This window comes from Carassius carassius, chromosome 28, assembly GCF_963082965.1.
Source record: "Carassius carassius chromosome 28, fCarCar2.1, whole genome shotgun sequence".
Taxonomy (NCBI): Eukaryota; Metazoa; Chordata; class Actinopteri; order Cypriniformes; family Cyprinidae; genus Carassius; species Carassius carassius.
In genome coordinates this window covers 3,310,836-3,332,604 of record NC_081782.1, presented here as the reverse complement: position 1 = coordinate 3,332,604, position 21,769 = coordinate 3,310,836, and the positions used below count along the sequence as shown (strand labels likewise).

At 36.6% G+C, this 21,769-nt stretch overlaps 2 protein-coding genes across 2 annotated transcripts in view; one reads left to right on the top strand and one right to left on the bottom strand.

Moving 5' to 3' along the window:
• The window catches only part of scaf4b (SR-related CTD-associated factor 4b), a 35,298-nt gene extending 24,131 nt beyond the window's left edge, over positions 1 to 11,167 (top strand). Inside the window, exons 17-19 of the mRNA XM_059513886.1 lie at positions 9,006 to 9,138; positions 9,679 to 9,741; positions 10,104 to 11,167. Of these exons, the coding sequence (XP_059369869.1) occupies positions 9,006 to 9,138; positions 9,679 to 9,741; positions 10,104 to 10,582 (675 nt within the window). The 3' untranslated portion in view covers positions 10,583 to 11,167. The remainder of the gene's footprint in view (positions 1 to 9,005; positions 9,139 to 9,678; positions 9,742 to 10,103) is intronic.
• The window catches only part of LOC132107724 (phenylalanine--tRNA ligase beta subunit-like), a 297,726-nt gene that overhangs the window by 31,300 nt on the left and 244,657 nt on the right, over positions 1 to 21,769 (bottom strand). The gene's annotated exons all lie outside the window — the stretch shown is intronic.

Genomic DNA, 21,769 nt, shown 5'->3' with positions numbered 1-21,769 from the left:
AAAAACACAAAAGTGGACCAAAGTGCTATACAGAAAGAAAAAAAAAACTCACAAGAAATAAAATACAACTAAAGCACATTAAAATAGCATAGAAAGCTTAAATAACCAAATATCAACATCTGGTGTCAAAAGCCAAGGAGAAAGGTCTTTTAAGAGACGATTTAAATAAAGACAATGTGAAAAAGCCTGTCTAATGGGCAGATGCTAATGATTCCATAATTAAGGAGCTGCCAAAGCAAAGGCATGGTCCCCTCTAAGCTTATGCTTTGTTTTGGGCACATTCAGGAACAGCTGATCAGTTGACATGAGAGAACGGGTGCTCATGTAATAGGGTGGAGCAATACCATTTAGGGATTTAAAAATGAACAGAAGAATTTTAAATTGAATCCTAAAATGTATGGGCAGTCAGTGAAGTGAAGCTAAAATGGGGGAAATGAGCTCCTATTTACATGTTCCAGTTAAAAGCATTCTGCATCAGCTGCAATTGGGCAACAGAAGACTCACTAACTGCCATGTATAGTGCATTACAGTAATCCAGCTGAGTGGTAACAAAGGCATGGATTACCATCTCAAAGTGTTGCCTTGTAAGATATGACTTAATTTTGGCCAGCTGCCTCAATTGGAAAAATCTCTATTTAACTACTGCCCTGATCTGACTGTAAGGCTTAAGATCCAAGTAAATGTTCACCCTTAAGTTAGTGATGGTTGGCTTGAAATCTGGCTATTCTCTTCATAACAATAAAATAACAATCCATGCTTCCTGATTATAGAACCAAGGGGAAGCTAATAAAGAGAGAAAAGGAGAGGGCCTAAAACTGAGCCCTGCTGTACCCCGCAAGAGAGAGGAGCTGAGGAGGACTCAGTCACTACAGCTGACACATGAAGTCCAGCCTTCTAAATAGGACCTGAACCATTCAAGCACTATGCCCTTGATGCCCACCCACTGTTCCAAACGAGAAATTAAGATTTCATAGTCCACAGTGTCAAATGCAGCAGTTAAATCAAGAAGCACAAGAATAACACAAAACGATCAGTTTTGTCAGTCACTAAAACGATATCATTCAAAACTTTTAGAAGTGAAGATTGTATGCTGTGTAGGGTTTTATAACGGGACTGGAAAACATCAAGAATATTGTAATCTTTCAAATAGGCCATTAATTGACTCCATCTTTTCGAGGATTTTTTTGAAGAAAAGGTAGTTTGGAAATAGGTCTGAAATATGCAAGATCTGTAGGATCTAGACCAGGTCCCGTATTAATAAAGAATCTTAATGCAAAAAGTAGCTCCTAGTGACAAAATTCTAAGAAAATCCTTAGAAATGTGGGCGTTTACTCTTAAAATTAAAGAAAAAATCATAGTAAAGAAAAAAGTAATTCAGAAAGCATCTTAACCCTTAAAAGAGGTCTTAAGGTCAAATTTGTTAGGAGCACAGATGAGGACTTTTAAGAGGCTTAAGAGTTTCTTTAGCAGAGGAGAAAATGGCAGAAAGACGAAGAGGCAGAAGAAATGTGTTGCAGACAATTGATGACAGTTGGTTTATAAGACGCTATAGATTAGATCATGCAGGGATCATGTTTGTGACTGATCTTATTAGAGACGTTCTAACATCTCAGACATAGCGCAGAAATGCCATAGCGGCAGAAATTAAAGTAATCACTACATTTCGATATTTTCCAACTGGGAAAATGCAACAATGCAATAGTGATGATTTGGGTCTGTCACAACCTTCTGTAAGCAGAGTGATCACACAAACAATTACAGCACTTTCAGAACATCTTATTGTGTCGCAGTTAATTTTGTTTCCACTGGACATTCCCACCTTTCAGGCTCAAAAAACTGCATTTATGAATATAAAAGGCTTATAGTTGCGCACAAGCAGGGGGAATGAACCGTTAATAGTTTGTGCTATACGCTCTCATGTCTGCTTCTTGTCCCTTGCTGTGACACCCGGCCCGAATTTTCCTTTAAGAATGGCCTTGTGTTCATCCACTAACTGGGCTAACAGTAAACACTGTTCCTCTGTCCAGTTCCTCTGGCTTTCTCGCCCTTCTTGGTTTTGATTCCATGTTTGATACATTAAAACCAACATTCAAACCACCACTTAAATAGGACAGCAATCACTGTAATTGGAAAGAGTGGAACAATTTTTATCATTCTAAGCCAATCAAATACCTTATAGGAAATTAAAAGCATGGTAAATAAAAAAAGGATTTATATACACACATATAATGTGTGTGTGTGTGTGAGAACGGTCAAATAGGAAAAATTACGCATGTAAATTTAAATTGAGAATTAGAATAGACCCTATACTTAAAATCACTCTTTTTTTCTTTCTTGGACAACCAACCAATCACAGTCTTCAAAAGATTGTGTCATACATAGCAATGGGGTCAACCCCGCCTCCTCACTAAGATGAAAGTTTTTGTCTTTTCCTTACTCAGAGTTGCTCTCAGATCGGTCCCGAATCGCTCTTAAACTAAGACTCCTACGTAAAAGTTTTTAAGCTAAATTAAGAGTTTTCTGAGAGGATTCTTAGAATCTTTATGAATACGGGCCCAGGTTTTTTAATCAGAGGTTGCACTACTGCGTGTTTAAAATTTTCAGGGACCACAAATGATCACAGACCGCTATTTACAACTGCAAGAACGGATGGCCCTACAGTGGGGAAAAACCTCCTTAAGTCAAGGAGGGACAGCATCATATGGAGAAACTGAGGGCTTTAGATGACCAACAATCATCTGTAATAAAGACAAAGTCACAGGCTTAAACTCGTCAAAGACATTAAAGCAGAGGACAGAGACTTAAGAATCATACGCATGAGGTGATAAAAGAACCCTGGTGGAAGTGAAGACATTTTCACAAACAGCAGAGGAGGCATCAATACAGACTGTTACAGTTTGACAAAATGTCTGCGATATAATTTATTTTAGCATCTTTCATAGTTTTCTGATAATGATGCCAGCAGTCCCTTAGTATTTGAAACGACACATGCAATTTGTCCTTTTCCCATTTGCACTCAACTCTACGGCACTCATGTTTGACAGTATGAATAGTGTCATTTAGCCATGGCTCAAATTGAGTTTTTGGATTATCTGATTTTCAAAGAAGCTACAGTATCCATAACAGTTTGGCAGGTAGAGTTCGGCCATGAGCTAAGATCCTCTGAATAACTACATATAGACTCTTGTATAGCATAGTTCTGCCCGAAAACGGATGCAAACTGAACAGCAGTGGAAGAGTTGATGCAACAGGGCTGAGCAGCAGCGCGAGGTGCAGCTGTATTAAAGGCAGGAGCAATGTCAAGCAATACAGACATGGTCAGAAAAATACTGTCACAGATCTCAAGATTTCAAACAGGCAAACCAAAGGATAAGACCAGATCGAGTGTGTGCCCACGTTGCTGTGTGGGGGCAGACACTGACTGCACAAGATTAAAAGGCTCAATGAAATATAAAAAGTCCTTTGCCATTAGGTTTTCAGGACAACACACATGGACATTAAAGTCCCAACAATAAGGACGTGATCGGTTTAGGCATAATATCAGCCAGAAAAGTCATTTATAAAGAGCTTATTGTATCTGGGAGGCCAATAGACCACTGCACACAGCATTTTGCTTAAACTCAGTTCAAAGCTGCTGAACAAGGATGGTAGCAATAATTGTTTACATTTGTAGACATTCTTATAAACAATTGCTATTCCTCCTCCTCTTCCCGATATTCACAGGGAATTTAAATGGGAGCAATCATTTGGTAAGAGTTCAGAGGAAAAACTGGACTCGCCAACACTCCAATCCAAACCCTCGGATGTAAAGAAATCCTTTAGGATTAAAGTTTTATTCACTAGTGATCTAGCATTCACCAGCCCATTCCTGACCGCCGCTGGGTCTGTGGTGCTGACTTTCAGAGGAACCCGACACAGAAGCTGCAGGCCTCGCAGATTTACCCTGCGCCAGAGGAGGCAAGGAGAGCAGGGGGCGCGGGGCTGGATCACCTCATCTGGGCCGGCGACCGGTACCAGCCAGGCATCGATAGGGTCCATCAATCACAGAGAAATAAAGAGGTGGGGCACCACTCGATACTCAGTCCAGGAATCGATGGAAAAGTGTGCTCCAGGCAAGCCTTTACCCTCACCAGCCGACCACTGCATTTCCTCTGTCACGGTGGCACTTGCGCAGGGGATGTAAAGCCAGGAGGCAGCAGAGATTGGCTGGAATGCCCAATAAGAACGGGGGCAATGTCATTAGTCCACCATAATCAAACTTTACTAAGTCTTTGACAGAATGTCAAAGATCCAGTAGTGTTTGGCGATCATACACCAATAGAGACTCAACATCTTGAACAGCAAGTGACTCAAACAGCACAAAACCAACACAGCATTAGTAGAACCAGACGGTGAGCCACACACACTGCCGCCATCTTGGATGCCATCAAGCAAATGTCTGTTGCTGTAGCAACAACAAAGTCTCATAAACAATGCAGGTGTTTTGTAGTTGGATATAAAAGTGAGCATGAGTCTTCTTATTCTCCTGGCATGACAGCTACCAAAGACTATAGAAATACAAAGACGGTTCACTCCTATAATGGACTGATAATATGCCTTCTAAATGAAAGAGCCAATCGCCGATTGATCTGCTGAGTAAAGTCATTGCATCACTGCAGCGGCCGTTATAAGTTCCGGTTCCCATAGAAACCCACAGAAATGCACATGTGCAGTCATAAGCATGTTAAAACTGCACATGTGCATTGGCTTGTCTAGTCTGAAAAATAAGCTTTTATAACACAATTTAACAACATTCATGGGACAGTTAATTTCAGATTTGGTGCTGCTTTGAAATATGTAACTTAATTGTTTAAGCAGTTTTTGAGATTTCAGGATTCCCCCATTCATTTAGATAGGACTTGGTCTTGTTGGAGCTGCCTGGAGGCATTGCAAATATGGCCACAGAGTGAACAGACTTTGCTTGAAAGGGACTTTGGGCCAATGAGGATGCAATGTATTAGTTTTGTTTTTGATGGTAACAGCCACCGAATACACAAAAACAGAAGAAAGTGGTGGGGTAAGCAGTAGCTCATCATTTATATAGACCGGTACCAAAACGGCTCACTGTGAACGGAGCTGTTTTTGACGAGATAAAATGGGTGTTGTTTTACATGACCATTCAGGAATTTTAACCAAAGTATGTTGTAGGCATTTCATAAAGGCCCTAAAGAATCACACCAACTTGTGAAAAATGGGCATCCGATATCCCCTTTAATGACACTATAAATACTTTTAAGAATATATTGTTTTAAAACATATTTTGATACATTCATCACCAGTGCATTAGCAAGAGCTAATGAATTAAATTTCACCCAATAGCAACTGACATACAATTCTAAAGTTTGTATTTAATGATCTGAAGGTGAGCAGTTTGAGTTTCAGTTTACTCCAGTGTACTGTGGAATTCAGTTTTCCTTTCTTTTTTCTTTTTTAAACCAAGTATGCAAACACAGCCTAATGGTTCAGGATCCAGATCATTAATTCAAAGGTTGAAGGTTCAGTCTCAAGAAGGTCTGATCCAGGACCTGGAGAGTTACTGAGATCTCAAGCCAGCATTTGAGTGCTCCTGTAAGTGCGGAGGACATACCGATTCTCCTGTGAAACACTCTTTATTAGTAGTAAACATTAGTAGTGTGCATAGAACTTTAGTCCTGTTTGATAAGTAAGCAAGAATATGGACACCAGAAATAAAGAGGTGTTATTTAGATTTTTCTTGTATTATTTAATGTTTCTTTGCATGACAAATGAAAACAATGTGTTCTAAATTCGGCTCAGAATATCAGATATTTAATCTCTGATGACTGTATGGAATCAGAATCTGTGTATATCATACACTCAGATCTTCTTTGAAATTGGTCAACTCTTCTTAACGACTTCTTAACATCTGCAGACTCGCTCTGACTTTACACAATAGCGTGGAGTCATCCATATGTCTGTAAACAAAAAAAAGTGTGTATTATATTTCAATCTTTAGATGACAAAATATATTTTTAAGAATAGCACTAAAATACTTTTGATGTGTTCTAAATTCTAAAGCAAATACTGGTTAAAATGAACAAAAAGCATTGTGCCTCTTTTTGCTTGCTTGGTAACTTGATACCTAATAAAATGGTATTTAGACAGTTTAGCTGTGATTTTAAGTTTCTAAATAGTTCTTTATAATGTATAACGTCAATTGAAATGTTAAATATTTTTGGCAACACTTCACAATTATGCTCTATTCATAAGTTATTGCATTGAACAACAATGAACAAAACTTCAACGTTAATGTTCATTGCTTACACATACTATGCATCTCCCATTTGCAAGGTATATAGATTAACTATAGATAATGTATGAACAAACAATATTATTTTTAATAATTAAACAAACCTAAATTAATACATGTTCCTGAGGCCCAACTCATGTTTACAAACTGAAACTTAAGTGTTATAAAATAGGTGTTAAAATAACTGTATGACATTTAAATATGCACATGTAAACTGTGATTTATGTTTCAATGTAATTAGTAAATCAGTGTTTAATGCAATCTGAATCTGAATAATTCTAAAACCATATATATAAATAACTGAACATGATAATGTAAATTCCCAAAAGCAATGTCTATTGCAAACTTCTGTTAGTTAGAAACTATTGCATTGATCTGTTCTTCAGTGAGACTCTTGAAACTGTTTGTAGTTGTATGATTTTCTGACCAGTAAGCAGCCACAAAATGCAAAACATGCCACTAGATGTCATCGTTCTGCTGTCGTGCTGCATGCACATTAGAAGTGTATGTGAGGGTCAGTGAAAATCTGGGATCAGTCCATTCATATGTGACCAAACTTTGAAACAATTAAACAATTATAAAAATAATCACTAATAAGGGAGTATATAAGTACTACTGGAGCAAAACGTAAAAAGTTCCCTCTAAAATTTCTCCTTGGCAATTTTAGTCTCGAGGCAGTCAAAAATTATTAATTTAATTATAAATAAATATTTATATATATATATGTATGTGTGTGTGTATATGTGTGTGTATATATATATATATATATATATATATGTATGTATGAGTTGTGTATGTATATGATTTGCATTAGTCTGTGAAGTAACTGTGTTTATAGTTGTATTTGAATGGACATAAATTGCTACATTAATGCACACATTAATGCAGTGATGTGCTGTTATTTTAAAACATGTTATTTTAATACATTATATTTAATACTAGGTGGTAATATTTCAGATAAGCCCTGCACCAAAAAAATGCATGTAAAAACTAAATGAACAGGTCACTGTCTAAAGATTGGAGTACACTGCACAAATGTTCGAATCTGAACAAATTTGACAAGATTAGGTTTCAAACTGGTGTTCATGTATTAAGGTAAAATTATATTTATGCATTTAGCAGACGCTTTTATCCAAAGCATTTAGGCTATCAATTTTTACCTATCATTATTAAATGCTTGGGATCACACACTACCAGACTTTGAAGTTGTTCCAAACACAACACACTCACACAGAAACACACTCTAGGAGACGCATAGCAACTGAACACAATGTGTTCTCAAAACATGTTTGATATCCTCCCGCTGGACAGATTTGCAGTCTGCAGCTAAAAAAATATATTAAAACATTTGCATATTCTGTTCATGATACAGTAGGTGATATTCTGGGAAATTAATCTTTTCCAATCAGCAGACTGGCTTTGAATTTCAGCAACTTGGTCAACTTGTCCAGACTGTAAACTAGGGCAAACTTGTATGAACTATTCAGTGGGTGGCCTAGAAAAACGTTGCAAAGTGGACCAGACTTTGTGCTGGAAGTCAAAAGACTGTCTGTGTGATTAAAAGTATAGTTCACTCAAAAAAGAAAGTTGCTGGAAATGTACTCGCCATCGAGCCATGAAAAATGTAGATGAGTTTGTTTCTTCATCAGATTTGGAGAAATGCAGAATTACATCACTTGCTCATCAATGTATGCTCTGAAGTGAATGGGTGCCGTCAGAATGAGAGTCCAAACAGCTGATAAAACACCATAATAATCCACACACCACTCCAGCCCATCAGTTAACATCTTGAGAAGTGAAAACTTTCATGTTTGTGAGAAATAAATCAAAATTAACAAATTTTTAAGTCTACAATCCATAATAATAATGCTCACTCTATTAAAAAAGTCCAGCCTCCAGTCAAAATCCAACAACATATGTTTAGATCTGTTTTGGATGGTTTTCTTTTGTAAAGAGTGCTTGATCTCTCTCCTGATTCAGACAAGACCACCAGAGAAAGCAATATCATTCAGGACTCCTATTTTAGCTGAAAGCAATAATGTCTAATTGATGGGTTTATGAAGAACACGCAGCTTTTTATTTCATATGACATTAATTGTTGGATGGTAGTCATGTGGATTACTTGTGGGTGAACTATTCCTTTAAATAGCTTGACTGATGTAGATGCTTTTTTTTTTTTTTTTTTATCACATGCCTTCACTTTACATTGAGCATTTTATACCAACTTCCAAAGTCTTTTCAGAGTTGGTGCTGACTATTTAGAGCGCATGTGATGCCAGGGTCAGGCGATGGATCTCGCTGTGTCATATAATATTAACAGTAGTATTTATTCACACTGGGTATAAAAAGGGGATGGAAGAAGCAGCGTTTTGAGCTCTGAATACTGTACAGTAGCTGTAAGATCTTTAGTTTTGAATACATAACTTCAGATGGCATCAAATCAATTATAAAAGTGTTTTTCAATTGAATAATCAAAATACTATTACCCTGCACATGTGACATTATTCTTTACTAGTACTTCCAGGTATAATTTAAAAGGTTGTATCCAAGTGCTTTGTGTGCAGTAAAGAACACAAAGGAACACTCTTTGCCTCCTCATGTCCTTATAAACATATCAGTATGATTTCTCAAGTCTCACTGACGTTAGAAATGTCCTTTCACACAGCTGTTCCTCATCCTTTTCTTCACTACATTATAGAGCCCCTCAGTTCAACCTGTTGCTACGATGAATGTCGTCCCAGGACCCCCTGCTAACATGAGACTTCCACCTCCAGCCATGATCACAGGAGCCTTCCCTCCTCCTGGGTTTAACCCTCCACAGATGCCTGCAGGTACTTCCTCTTCTGAAAGACATGAATGCTGTTTTCAGGAAGGATGCATTCAGTTGGTCAACAGTGGCAGTAAAGATATAATGTTACAAATCATTCTATTTCAAATAAATGATGTTCTTTTGAACGTTCTATTCATCAAAGAGTACTTAAAAAAAAAAAGTTGTGGTTTCCACAAATATATTGAGCAGCACAACAGTTTTATACACGGATAATAATCAGAATAATTTCTTGAGCAGTGATTCATCATATTAGAATGATTTCTGAAGATCATGTGACACTGAAGACTGGAGGAGTGATGATGAAAATTCAGCTGCACATCACTTTTAAACTAATAATATTTTATAATTTAAAAGTTTTTTTTTATTATTATTATTATTATTAAATAAATATAGTCTTGGTGAGCAGCAAACAATCTTTTTTTTTAAAAAATCATACTGACCCCAAACCTTTTTTTTACTGTGTTTAGATGAATCGATAGACCTAGCATTAAATAATAACACAAATAGACTTTATCATGAATTGTTACCTTGTTTTAAACAGGATTCGCTCCTGCCGTCCCGGTGGCCTCTCTGAACCCCGCAGGTCCTCCTCCATCCCTCACGGGTATCTATCAACTCAATATACAATTCAATTCAACATGAAATCAAAATGATAAAAAAACATGTTCCTGGTCCCATTGTAAATAATTGTCTTGTTAACGATTCATCAGTACACATAACTCCAAAGAAATCATAATGGTTTTTAAAAATCTTTCAAAATGTACTCAATACTGCTAATGTTTTTCTCTCTCAGTGAAATCAAACTGTTCTGATACAAAACCAACTCAGTTCCAGATGCATACAATCAAGTGTATCTCTCTAAAACTACATTAATATTCTGTTTCACTTGGCAATATTTGGAAACTGGACAAGTATAGAAAGTCTGTCTGTAGCTACATGTGATGTTTTTGTCTTTTGCATTATCAGAAACCGCAATCGAAGAACTTTCAGATGAATCTTACGAGGCTCCCAAGAGTCACATGGACCTGACAGGAGCTCAAGCGCTCAGTCCGCCGCCTCATGGGGGGATTCTGGGGCCCAGACCGGGACCCCTACCGCCACACGCCCCTGTGGGACTCCGCCCACCCTTCATGCCCCCCTTCGCTAATAATGGTCCCCGTTCCACCCTGCCCCCTCCCAATATGCCCCCTCAAATGATGCCCCCTAGGGGCCCCAACCCCATGTTCAGAGAACCCCCTGTGGGCCGATTCCGGATGCGCATGATGGGTCCTCCAAGACACGAGTTCCCCCGTCACAGGCTCCCAGTGGGTCCTAGAGGAGAGGAACCGCACTGGCGAGATCAAGGTCCTGAAAGGGGCCCGGACAGATTCGGAAACGAGCCACCGTTTCATCGGGGTGGATGGGGAAGGGGCGGCCCTCGCGGACGAAGTCGGTTTGGAAACTGAGTTGCGTGTTTTTTTAGGGCACTACTGACTTCATCTGAGACTGGACTGTGCTAAACAGTACTCCGTGTCCTCGTGAAACAGGAATACGGAGAAAACATTCTACGTATTATATACAGAGTCCATATGAAATGAATAGACACTGTTTCTGAAAGTCCACATCTCTGAATATGAGTGATGGTGCTCTCTTTTCTACATGTCGTCATGTTCGTTTGAATAGGCGAGACACAACCAGGGATCATATATTATGAAATTCCCGTCTCGCTCCATGCGAAATCTTCGATGTCTGTTGTTTTTGGATGGTACACTCACGACCACAGACTAATGTTAGAGATCTAGTGTAACATGTTCAGTGTAAATAGTCCAGGTTTGCACATTTCACAAGTGTTTTACTATGAAGAAATAACCTGTAGAAACCCATCTTCCGTTCTGTATATTTGGAAGTAGTATTTACTTAAAAACTAATGTAGGCTTTCAGGAAAGAAGAAAAGCAAACTCCTGACTGTGGTGATCATCTTCAGCTGGTTCATTTTACGAAGCTATTTTTTACTTGTTTTTTTTTTCCTGTCTTAATTGTTTATATTAACATGCTAAAACAAACACGAGTAAATGTTGTGGCTAATTAAACTGATTTTGTTTCTTTGTAAGGAAGTGTATGAGAATGCAGGATTGCGGTTGTCTCAGTAGAGGGCGCTATTCGTCAAGAATCATGTTAGTCTGGTTAAATGATCAAACTTTTTTCTTAACCAGGGTTATTAAAGCGAACTAAAACTAAAAACATTTTTTTTTAAAGTTACTTGAAATATTCATTTTCTTTTAATTTCAGTTAGTTAATTTTCAGATGCAACATTTTTTTTTGTGTAGTTTAACTTGAATAACTAAAAGTAAAACTGAAATAAAAATTAACAAAAACTATGCAAATATTAAAAAAAATTAAAATAAAAAATAACAGTTACTGCAGCTTGACCTAAATTAAAAGTGTATACTAAGTGTGAACTAATTTTTTATTTTTTTTTGCAAAAACAACACATAATACATTTAATATAATATGTAGTAATATATTACTAATGTATTACTACTATGCTCATACTATACTAATATATTACTTTTAATGATGATTTGTGCTTATTTAATAATTTATTAGATACTGTTTTATATAACGATTCCATTATTTTGTGATGACTTGTGTAGTGTAATAATCAAAATATAAAACCATTATTAAATAATAAAATAATAAAAAAATGTAAACATGTACATCACTTGATTACAAGTATTATTCTAGTAGTAATAATAAAAAGGAATAATTCTAGAACTATAATTCTAGTGATAATTAAAAAAACAAAGTAATAATATAATATGTCTTGTATTTTAGGTAAATATTTATTATTATATACTTTTTAATTATTTTGTGAGGATTATGTGTTTGTAGTGTTATTGTAACCACCATAAAAGTAGAAAATCATAATTAATACACATTTTTTAAAAATGCGCATGCATTGAGTAAAAATTGTTATCCAATTAATAATTGTAAAAATAATGAGAATAATTCTAGTAATAATTTAAAGGACTTTAGGACTGTTTAAAATATATTTTTTACTCAATGGACCCGCATGTGTCAAACAAGTGTGTGCGCGCGCACCACGGTTACAGCGCGCGCTCCTCCCTTCAGCCGCGAGCTAAACACTGGAAGCGCGTGTGCGCGCGCGGAACCCCGCGTCTGACAGCAGAGACGCGCTGGATGCCATGATGTTTCACAGTCACCTCAACACGCAGGACCCGCGCGGAACTATGACAGGTATGTTCACATAATAACACACATTTACAGATGAATGGATTTATTTTGTGTGGAATTGCGATGAGGCTGCAGAAATGCTGTAGCGCGTGACTGCGGCATCACTGGAGACCGCACGTGCTGGGCGAGAAATGTTAATTGACTCGCTGTAATTGTGTTTGTTTATCAGGAATGCGTGTTTTTCCAAAACAAATAACGGCTGCGTTTAGCTTAACGCTAGTGGTTCTCAGCTAACGTTAACCGCTTTTGGTTCCCGCCCTCTTTCTAACGGAAATTCTGTCAGAATTAGAAAGGATAATAATAAGAATTTACAACATACTACAATAAATAGCTAATATGTTTTAGGACATAGTTTACTAGATTACCATGTAAAATATAACAAATTAAAAATCTGAAAACTTTAACTTTATCCAGTAGCATCTTATTTGATTATTCCCGGATTCATTTTTTTCACCATTATTTTTCCAGACTTTATAAAACAATCCCAATATGAATTCTGTACACGTTGTTTTACGATTTTTCTCGTAAATCAAAACATTAGTGTATGGTTTTGAATCAAGTAAGTTAAACCTTAAAATAACCTTTACTGGATGCTCTGTATAGGTTTTAACAAAAACGTTCCTTCAACATTCAAACAACGTTAGTTTATTGTTCTGAAAAATAGGCGTTCTTATAAGATTATCACAGAAAAACCTTTTTTTAACGTTGTGGCAATGTTAGTATATGGTTATTAAAAACAGGATTGTTCCTAGAATGTTAGGAGTTGGTTCTCAAAAATAACCAGACGTGAACCATGTGATAACATTAAGGGAACGTTCTTAAGTTCCGTCATATGCTTCTATTAGAGTTCTGTTGGAATTATGGATTATGTGTTTTATTTTCAGCAGTTAAAGTCAAACGGATGCGTTTGAGATGCATCAGATGTTTGCATGTGTTATGAATTCATCTGCAGGATGCTCAGTCAATGCCAAGGGCACGAGCTCCCGGTGACCCTGTCCTTACGGTCCAGAGCTCACTGTACACGGCCGTGACAATCCATCATTGCTTGTGTCATTTGTGCTTTTCCTCTTGAATAAATGTGGCGAGATTGGCTTCTCTTGATGTGTGCGATGGTCTGACCCCTGCTGTCTAGCATCTGGTGCATTGATGCTCAGAATATGTGCCACATGATGACATGCATTAGATCCTTCCTGATTAAAAATGGATGTTTTGGTGCATTTCCCTGAATTGATCAAATGCATGAACAATGCATAATATTATTTTATTGATACATTTAAGTATTTAATCTCATGATGCGTTGCGGGCCATTATTATGGCATTGCTATTTAGTTGCTGTAATGTTCTGGGTAGTTGTTAGGTGGTTGGTCAAAAGACCAACCCAAAGTTTATAATATTAAGATATGGCTCAAATCCCTGTTTCATTAGGAGACTATGGCAGATTTACATCTGTTTTATTTTATTAAAATAGTAATGTTTGCATTAAGTTTTTTTTTCACCTATAGGGCAATAATATTAAAATCTGACAATATTTGGCTATTTCGAGATTAATGAAATTGCCAGATAATGTTCTTGATTGCTTGGGCATTGATAGTTCCTATAGGGTGCAATAGTGGCCACCCACTCCTCTGGAAGTATTTATTCCACTCAATTTTCCCATACGGATTTAAAAAAAGTGTTTCATTAAAGGATTATAAACCAAAAACCAAACCAACCAGGGTCTATACTACAAGGTGTAAAAAAATGGATGTTGTGAATGTTGAGAAAATTCAGAAATAATATTTTAAGTTTACTGCAAAATATGCTTCATGGGACTCTGATTGGTGTGATTTTTATATACAGCATTTATATATATATATATATATATATATATATATATATATATATATATATAGTTTTCCACAGAATTCATCTTTTAAACATGATATTTTAAGAATATGTTGGAATAATGTGTAATAGTTTGTCAATTATCATTAAAAGTCCGTTTTCCATGGAGAAAATGAATGGAATTATTATTTCCCGAACCTGACTGTTGCACTTTATTGTGTCAATTATAAAAATAACGATTGACCAATATGTTCAGGCATTTCCCAAAAGTATCGAAAGCTTAAGTGGATGATAGAGACTATTTGTGCCAATGGTTTCTACGATATAAGATACGATCTCTGATGCTCTGAGAAGACTAAAAAAGAGAGATGAGAGGCGTTGGAATGCATTGATATGCACCAGTCAGCCATATGCTAAAATAAACAGCTGTATAATCACCGCTCATTTAGAACTCATACATATTTTATTATATTATTACAGTTTTTGACCTGTGTTTCATAATGCAGTCTTCTACTGATGCCCATAACCCTTAGTATTCCAGCTGTCGTGGATCTTCTTTATCATAATGTTTGTGTGGGCCTTTTGTGGGATTTCTATATTAATAGCAGGGTTTGTACAGATCTTGATGTTTGTTTTGTGCTGTGATAAAACATGCCAAGTGTAAAGGCTCCAAATATGCATATTTTAAATCTTCCCGACGTGAATTATTCATTTCATATACCCACCTCCACAGAATTGTTCATTCACTCCAGAAAAGGCCCAGAATAAATGGAGCACTGTTTTTGCTGAGACAGTTGGTTTTGTGTTTGTTTATAATAAAGGCAGCGGGATTCACCGACCGCAAACGGTCTTCATTGATTTCCTGTAAGCAAAAAATTCTGAGGGTGTAATGTGAATTATTTTGAGCTTAATCATCCTTTTGTCTTTGAACTATTTACAGTGCTGAATTAAGCGTATTGTTGATCCTTTTTAGATGTTTAGTCTATGATTGGTTAAATTCAGCGAAGTCTTGGATTATTATCTCTCTATACGGTAGGGCTGCATGATGTGTCGTTTAAGCATCGATATCGTGATGTACGAATCCAAGATAGTCACATCGCAGGATGTGCGATGTAGGCTGTCGTAGTTGATCCGTTATTCATTAACTGTACGGGCCAGCTACTCCCCTGCCCTTGACGAATGTGATTCGCGGATTAATTGCACAGCTTAACCATCATAGAGTGAAAGTTTAGAAAGAGAGAGAGAGAGAGAGAGAGAGAGAGAGAGAAAAAGCACGCGAGAGAGAGAAAGCGCGCGCGAGAGAGAGAGAGGGCGAGAGAGAGAGAGAGAGAGAGAGAGAAAGAGAGAGAGAGAGAGAGCGAGCCCCGTCCACACGCTCACTGTCTTCAAACAACACGAGCGCTGTCTTGCTCTCTCTCCCTCGTGCATATTAATCAATTGACAAGATAGTGTTGATGTTTAAATCATTTAAAATGAGAATGTAAGCGTGCTCACCCCATTTTTGTTTGTGAGAAAAAATTAGATTAGATTTCATATCGCAATATATATCGCAGAAAAAGAAAATATCGCAAAGTCATTTTTTCTCAATATCGTGCAGCCCTACTATACGGGTACTAAGTTGTCTTAGTTTGTTATGTTTGTTAAGGATAGAATATTTATTTGTATTGCCTAAAGTTATTGATTGGTGTGCAATTACTTAAATTATTTTTCTTCTGATTTATATTGCAGAAGAAGTTTGCCCAAAATTAGCTGAAAATATACTCCCCTTCAGGCCATCCAAGATGTGGATGAGTTTATTTCTTGATGGAAACAGATTTGGAGAAATTTAGTATTACATCACTTGCTCAACAGAGGATGCTCTACAGTGAATGGGTGCCATCAGAATGAGATTCTGATGGCACCCATTCACTACAGAGGATCCAAAGTCAAACATTTGCTTGAGAAATTGTGAAACATCTAGTTTTGATTTAACTTGATCTTCATCAGTCATTGTTTCCAGTGACTCATCTGTGCAGTAGTGCAGTTGTGTTTGCTCAGGAAATGAAGCGATAATTTCTGAGGTTAAACACTGGCTTGAGTCCAGGCTTAAATTAATTTGATATACTTTGAATGGAGGGAGTCCAGACAACATGCCCACTTGAGTGAGATAAACAAACTGCTTAAGAATGTTTCTTGTTGCTTTAAATGGCCTTCTTTGTGCGTAACTCATCTCCATTGCTTTAATCACGGGCTTATTGCCAGAATTGTCCTGTGAGTGTTATTTGCATCTTCTGTGAAGAACAGCGGATTACTTCTTCCTCCTCATACAACATGAGTACACATCACGTCTCTGCTTTGTAGCAACTTATTTGCTTGTTTGATCTTGTTGGGCTGTTTTAACTAAATAGACGTTTTGTAATCAGATTATTTGTGTTCAGGACATGTTGGGTTTCCCATGTTTGGACATGTGGCCGTGTCTTGGGTTATTTGTTTTGAATATTTTCTGTGGACAAGGTATTACGAGATTCCCAGGATTTGTGAAAGAATATCAGTGCTATTATGAAGACATGTCATGGTACATCTGCCTACGTTACGTGTGATCTTTTCAACCTGATTACGTATTAGGTGAAGTTGTGGACACGCATCGCAGAGCAGAGCAAGCCAAGGTTAGCATTTCTTTTTATAAAGCATATACATTTTTATAGATTTTTTTTTTTTAGAAAATGGCAATTAGTCACTAGATAAGACCCATATTCCTCGTCTGGTATCATGTAGAGCCATTTGAAGCAACACTGAATCTGTAATTTTGACCTTTAATCGTTTGGTAGCCATTGAAGTCCACTATCCTGCAATGTTTTCATCCAAAACCTTAATGTCTTTTCGACTGAAGAAAGAAAGACATTAACATCTTGGATCACATGGGGGTGAGTAAATTATCAGGAAATTTTAATTTGAAAGTGAACTAATCCTTTAAACCTGTTATACTGTATTATGACAATACTTTTTAGCAACAAAATTTCAATATATCATGATAATACCATATACAGTGATAAAAGCATTAACGATTCATCAAAACATGAAAGTTTAATACAGGCATATCCCTAATATGTATATAATTCTGTGAATATAATTACAGTCTGTAATTACAGAATCATATATGTATAGTGCATAATATATTTAATGTATTTATATTTTATTCAATATATTAATGTATTATTATAAAAAAAATATTTGAATATTTCTAAATTTGTTATGAATTATTACATTTTTTTCAATATATATATATAAAAAAAAATTGAGTTTGGTTTGTCCAGTGTACCCCCACTTCACCTTCTTCTTAGTTAGTGTTGTCATGATCCATATTTAGTCTGTTTTTCTCATTTGTGAGCTGTTGTTCTGGACGTTGTGAACCGTGTAGAGTTGGACTCTCACCAGTCCTTATGGCTCGATGGTTTGTCCCAGATACTCAGAGCTTCAAATGACCCACTTAGATGCTTTTACTCATTGTGTTTCTGACAGTGCAGTGACACAACATGTGAAATATGTATTACAATACACCTGTGCTCATATTTCGCTGTGCAGGCTTTAAAGTACAGTGCATGTGAAACTCCACCTGATTGGCTGGTTTCTCTGCCCATGCACACCTGATTGGTTCTGATCTGTTTTAAATCTGTAATTGGTTTGATTTATATTTTAAATCATCCATCTCTTCTCACTCTAGTCCGGGAGAGGACAGATGTGAGGGCTTTGCATAATTGACCATGCATCTTTATTTCTGTTGGTAATGGATGTTGGGTAGGAGAGGGCAGCTGCTGAGCCAGCGTGGATGAGAAAAGACATGCACGCCTGCACATGGAGGGTCTCGGATTCACATGGATGATCTCTAATCCTGATAAAAATGAAGGATGAATTTGTCAGGATGGGCGACTCTGGCTCATGGCTCTGACGCTGGGAATGACTCAGCATCTTCTGCCTCCATTATAACACATCTACTACGACTGATGAACCTGCAGAGGATTGTGGGAAAACTGAAAATAGGTCTTTTAGCCCACACGTATAAACCAGGGCCATCCATCAATGCTGTTAATTATGCAGGAGATAAATGATCCACGTAACTTTAGCATGACAGAGGACAGATGCTGAGAAATGTCACGGTGTAGCTATTCCGTATTTAGCATATCCAGCCTTATCTGAGATCTGATACACAAGTAAATACACCAGCACATGTTATTGTCAGCCTGATGTGATTGTGTTTCAGAGCCCTGTTTATGAAAACAGACAGATGCTCCCATTGAAATGAAACTCCTATTTCATTGTTGTTGATGAGAATTGGCTTCTAGCTGGGATGATATATAACTGGAACGTCAGTTTAACACTAATTTGGTCATTGCAAGGGAAAAGTGCCAGGATGTTGTGCTGCTGAGCTTTTAGGAAATCATTTTCCCACCTTAGACCTGAAGTGCATCGAGGACCAACATAGAGGTACGATGTTAAATTTGTAGAAATGTACCAATCGTTACATAAAGTATTGGTAAAAAGAAATGTATCTCTGTTTGCCACTGGATTAAAAAAAGTTATGATTTTGCTCACTTAAATATAACACACTTCAACTATTCAGTGCTTTTTGAAGAAATTAACACTTTTATTCAAGGAGGCATTAGATTGCTCAAAAGTGAGAGTAAATACTATTACGAAAAACTTCGATACTATGAGTATCGAAAAATTAGTTATCTTTCGGTGCCAGATATCGGTTACAAAATCCAAGCTGGGATTTTTTTTTTTTTTGCCAGGCGGCTGTGTCTGTGTGAGCTTGGTAGCATACGTGCATTGGCCCGTTTGATCAAATAAATGCAGCCTTTCTGAGCAGAATAGACCTCTTTCAGAAACATTGAAAAATGTTATGACCCCAAACTTTTAGCATATATCAAATTATCTTATTCCACAGAGAGTGGAAAAATTATTTTTCAAATTTCATATTAAACTGTAAAATTAATAGAACATTAATAATATTTGTTTTTTTTTTATGCATAAAAATTCTCTTTAAAAATAAACATTTAAATCTGTGCAATGATGTCTAAGATTAGAATATCAGAAGTAAGTCACAAGGGACACACGAGGCAAACAAAAGGCAGTTTCCTGTGAATGGCCCTGATTTTTTCACATAGTTTTATCATTCTTATCCAATTCACAGATTTTTCCTCTGAAATCAGCACATTGTGTATTTTTCTGTTGAGGGAATGAGTGATTTTGCTAAATCAGGTATTGTTTTGCATGTGGCTGGGAGGTTTTCTGGATGGTCTGAACGGAAGGATTGACTGTCCCTCAGTTCAACTCTGCCTGTGTTCACCATTTATTTTTATTAAGGACGCAGATTGTCAGTGGGATTGTGATGGCACAGAGGCATTTGCCGCAAAAATGGAAATGCATCATTGCTTAAGTGGGACCGTTCGATTTGCCCTGTATTTGCAGAACAAGGACGCTTATTTATTTTATGACACTAGGTTGAAGGAGTAAATCACCCAAAAATGATTCTAAAAATTTCTAATTTTTTTTTCCTCACTCTCATGTCATTCAAAACTGTTTCCCTGTTAACTTTGCGTACAAGACAAAAAAATAAAGAATCTTTTTGGTTTATTTTTATTTGTATTTTTTTTTTCAAAAAATCTTAAAAAAAAAAAAAATACAGCTTTGATATGAAAGTTTTTATTTTTGGGTCAGCTGTTTCTTTTTTTAAGGAATGGTTCACCCAGAAATTAAAATATGTAGATTTTTTTTTCACCTTCAGGCAATCCTTCATCAGATTTGGAGAAATGTTGGATCCTCTGCAGTGAATGGGTGCCGTCACAATGAGAGTCCAAACTACTGATAAAAACATCACAATAATCCACAAGTTATCTACAGCACTCCAGTCCATCAATTAATGTCTTGAAAAGCCAAAACTGTCACTTCTGATCAAAAATAGGAATCCATAATAAAATTTTGGAAAAAAGTCCATCTCCTGTTCTCCTCTCACATCAAAATCCACCCACATATTTGTTTAGAACAGTTTTGGACTGTTTTTGCTTGATCTGTGCAGATTTCTCTCCTGATTCAGAGGATACAACTTTTTCACTGGAAAAGCAATATTATGGATTATTTAGAATTTGTTTCTTACAAACACACAGCTTTTCATTTCACAAAATGTTAACTGATGGACTGGAGCGGTGTGGATTACTTGTAGATTATTGTGATGTTTTTGGACTCTCATTCTGACGGCACCCATTCACTGCATCGGTAAGAAAGTGATATAATGCTTGATATAATGCTACATTTCTATCCAAATCTGTTGCTGTGAAGAAGTAAACTCATCTGCATCTTAAATTAACTGAGGCTATAATATAACTGAGGCTGAGGCTATTTCCTTTTGTTGACCTCAAAATCGCTCACCAGAACAGCTTACCTTTGTCCCGCCACACTGTGCAGTAATCAGCGTGCAGTCATGCAGCCTAAAGTCACGTGACTCTGCAGAAACCCCCCTTCCTCTAGTGCTGTGTGTGCAATCATGATTGTAGAAGAAGATCAGCCCACCTCATGCCAACATATCATCATTTGCCTGAGCGTTTACATGACATGTTCTGGCTAGTTTGCATTCATAGAGACAGACTGCTTTGATGTATGTTGGAGAGAAGAAGAAGAAGGAGATGAGATGGAGTCTGCTGGGGATCTTCACTAATGATCTCCAGTATGTTCTGGCCAATCCCTTTCATCTGGTCCCTAATACTAAGGCTGACTCTCTGTTGTCTCAGATCGAGCCTAGCAGGACTGTAATAAATATTTCTTTTTCTTCTTAAGCCCTAATTGAAGTGAAGTATGGCCGGTAAGAGCCCTCTACTCCATGCTTATTCTACATGTAGTTGTACCAGAGAGGAAAAGAGTGAAGATCAGATCCTAGTAAGCCAACATGCTGGGGATTTATTAGGGATTTGAAGAAGGAATCTCAAATATTGAAACGTATTTAGCAGCTGTTGCTTCCTAACAAGAATCTTACAAGTTCAATCCAGGGTTTCTGGAACATCAGTCATCTTCTCAACCCTTTTAGACTCTCAGAATATAGACAAAAGTATAAAATTGTTGTAGTTTTTCTTCACATTTAGTGTAACAAATATTATTCTAAACGATTGGGTAAAAAAACATTGAGTAATATTATATACATTACTGTTCAGATATTTGGGGTTTAGGATTTTTATAATTAAATTTCATGTTCTTAAACATTAATTTAATATAAAATTTAAAATAACCGTTTTCCATTGTAGTGTTTAAAATGTAATTTATTTCTGTGATCAAAGCTGAATTTTCAGCATAATTTCTCCAGTCAGTGTCACATGATCTTCAGAAATCATTCTAACGTTGATTTTGTGCTCAAGATACATTTCTAAATGTTATCAATGATGAAAAAAGTTGTGCTGTTTCTTTTTCATGATTCTTTGATGAAGAAGAAGTTGAACGGCATCTATTTGCATTTATTTCTTTGAAATATGTTTAATTTTTTTTTTTTTTTTTTTTATAAAAATAGCATTTTTTCTTTATTTTGACTTAAAATATGTTTAATATTTAAC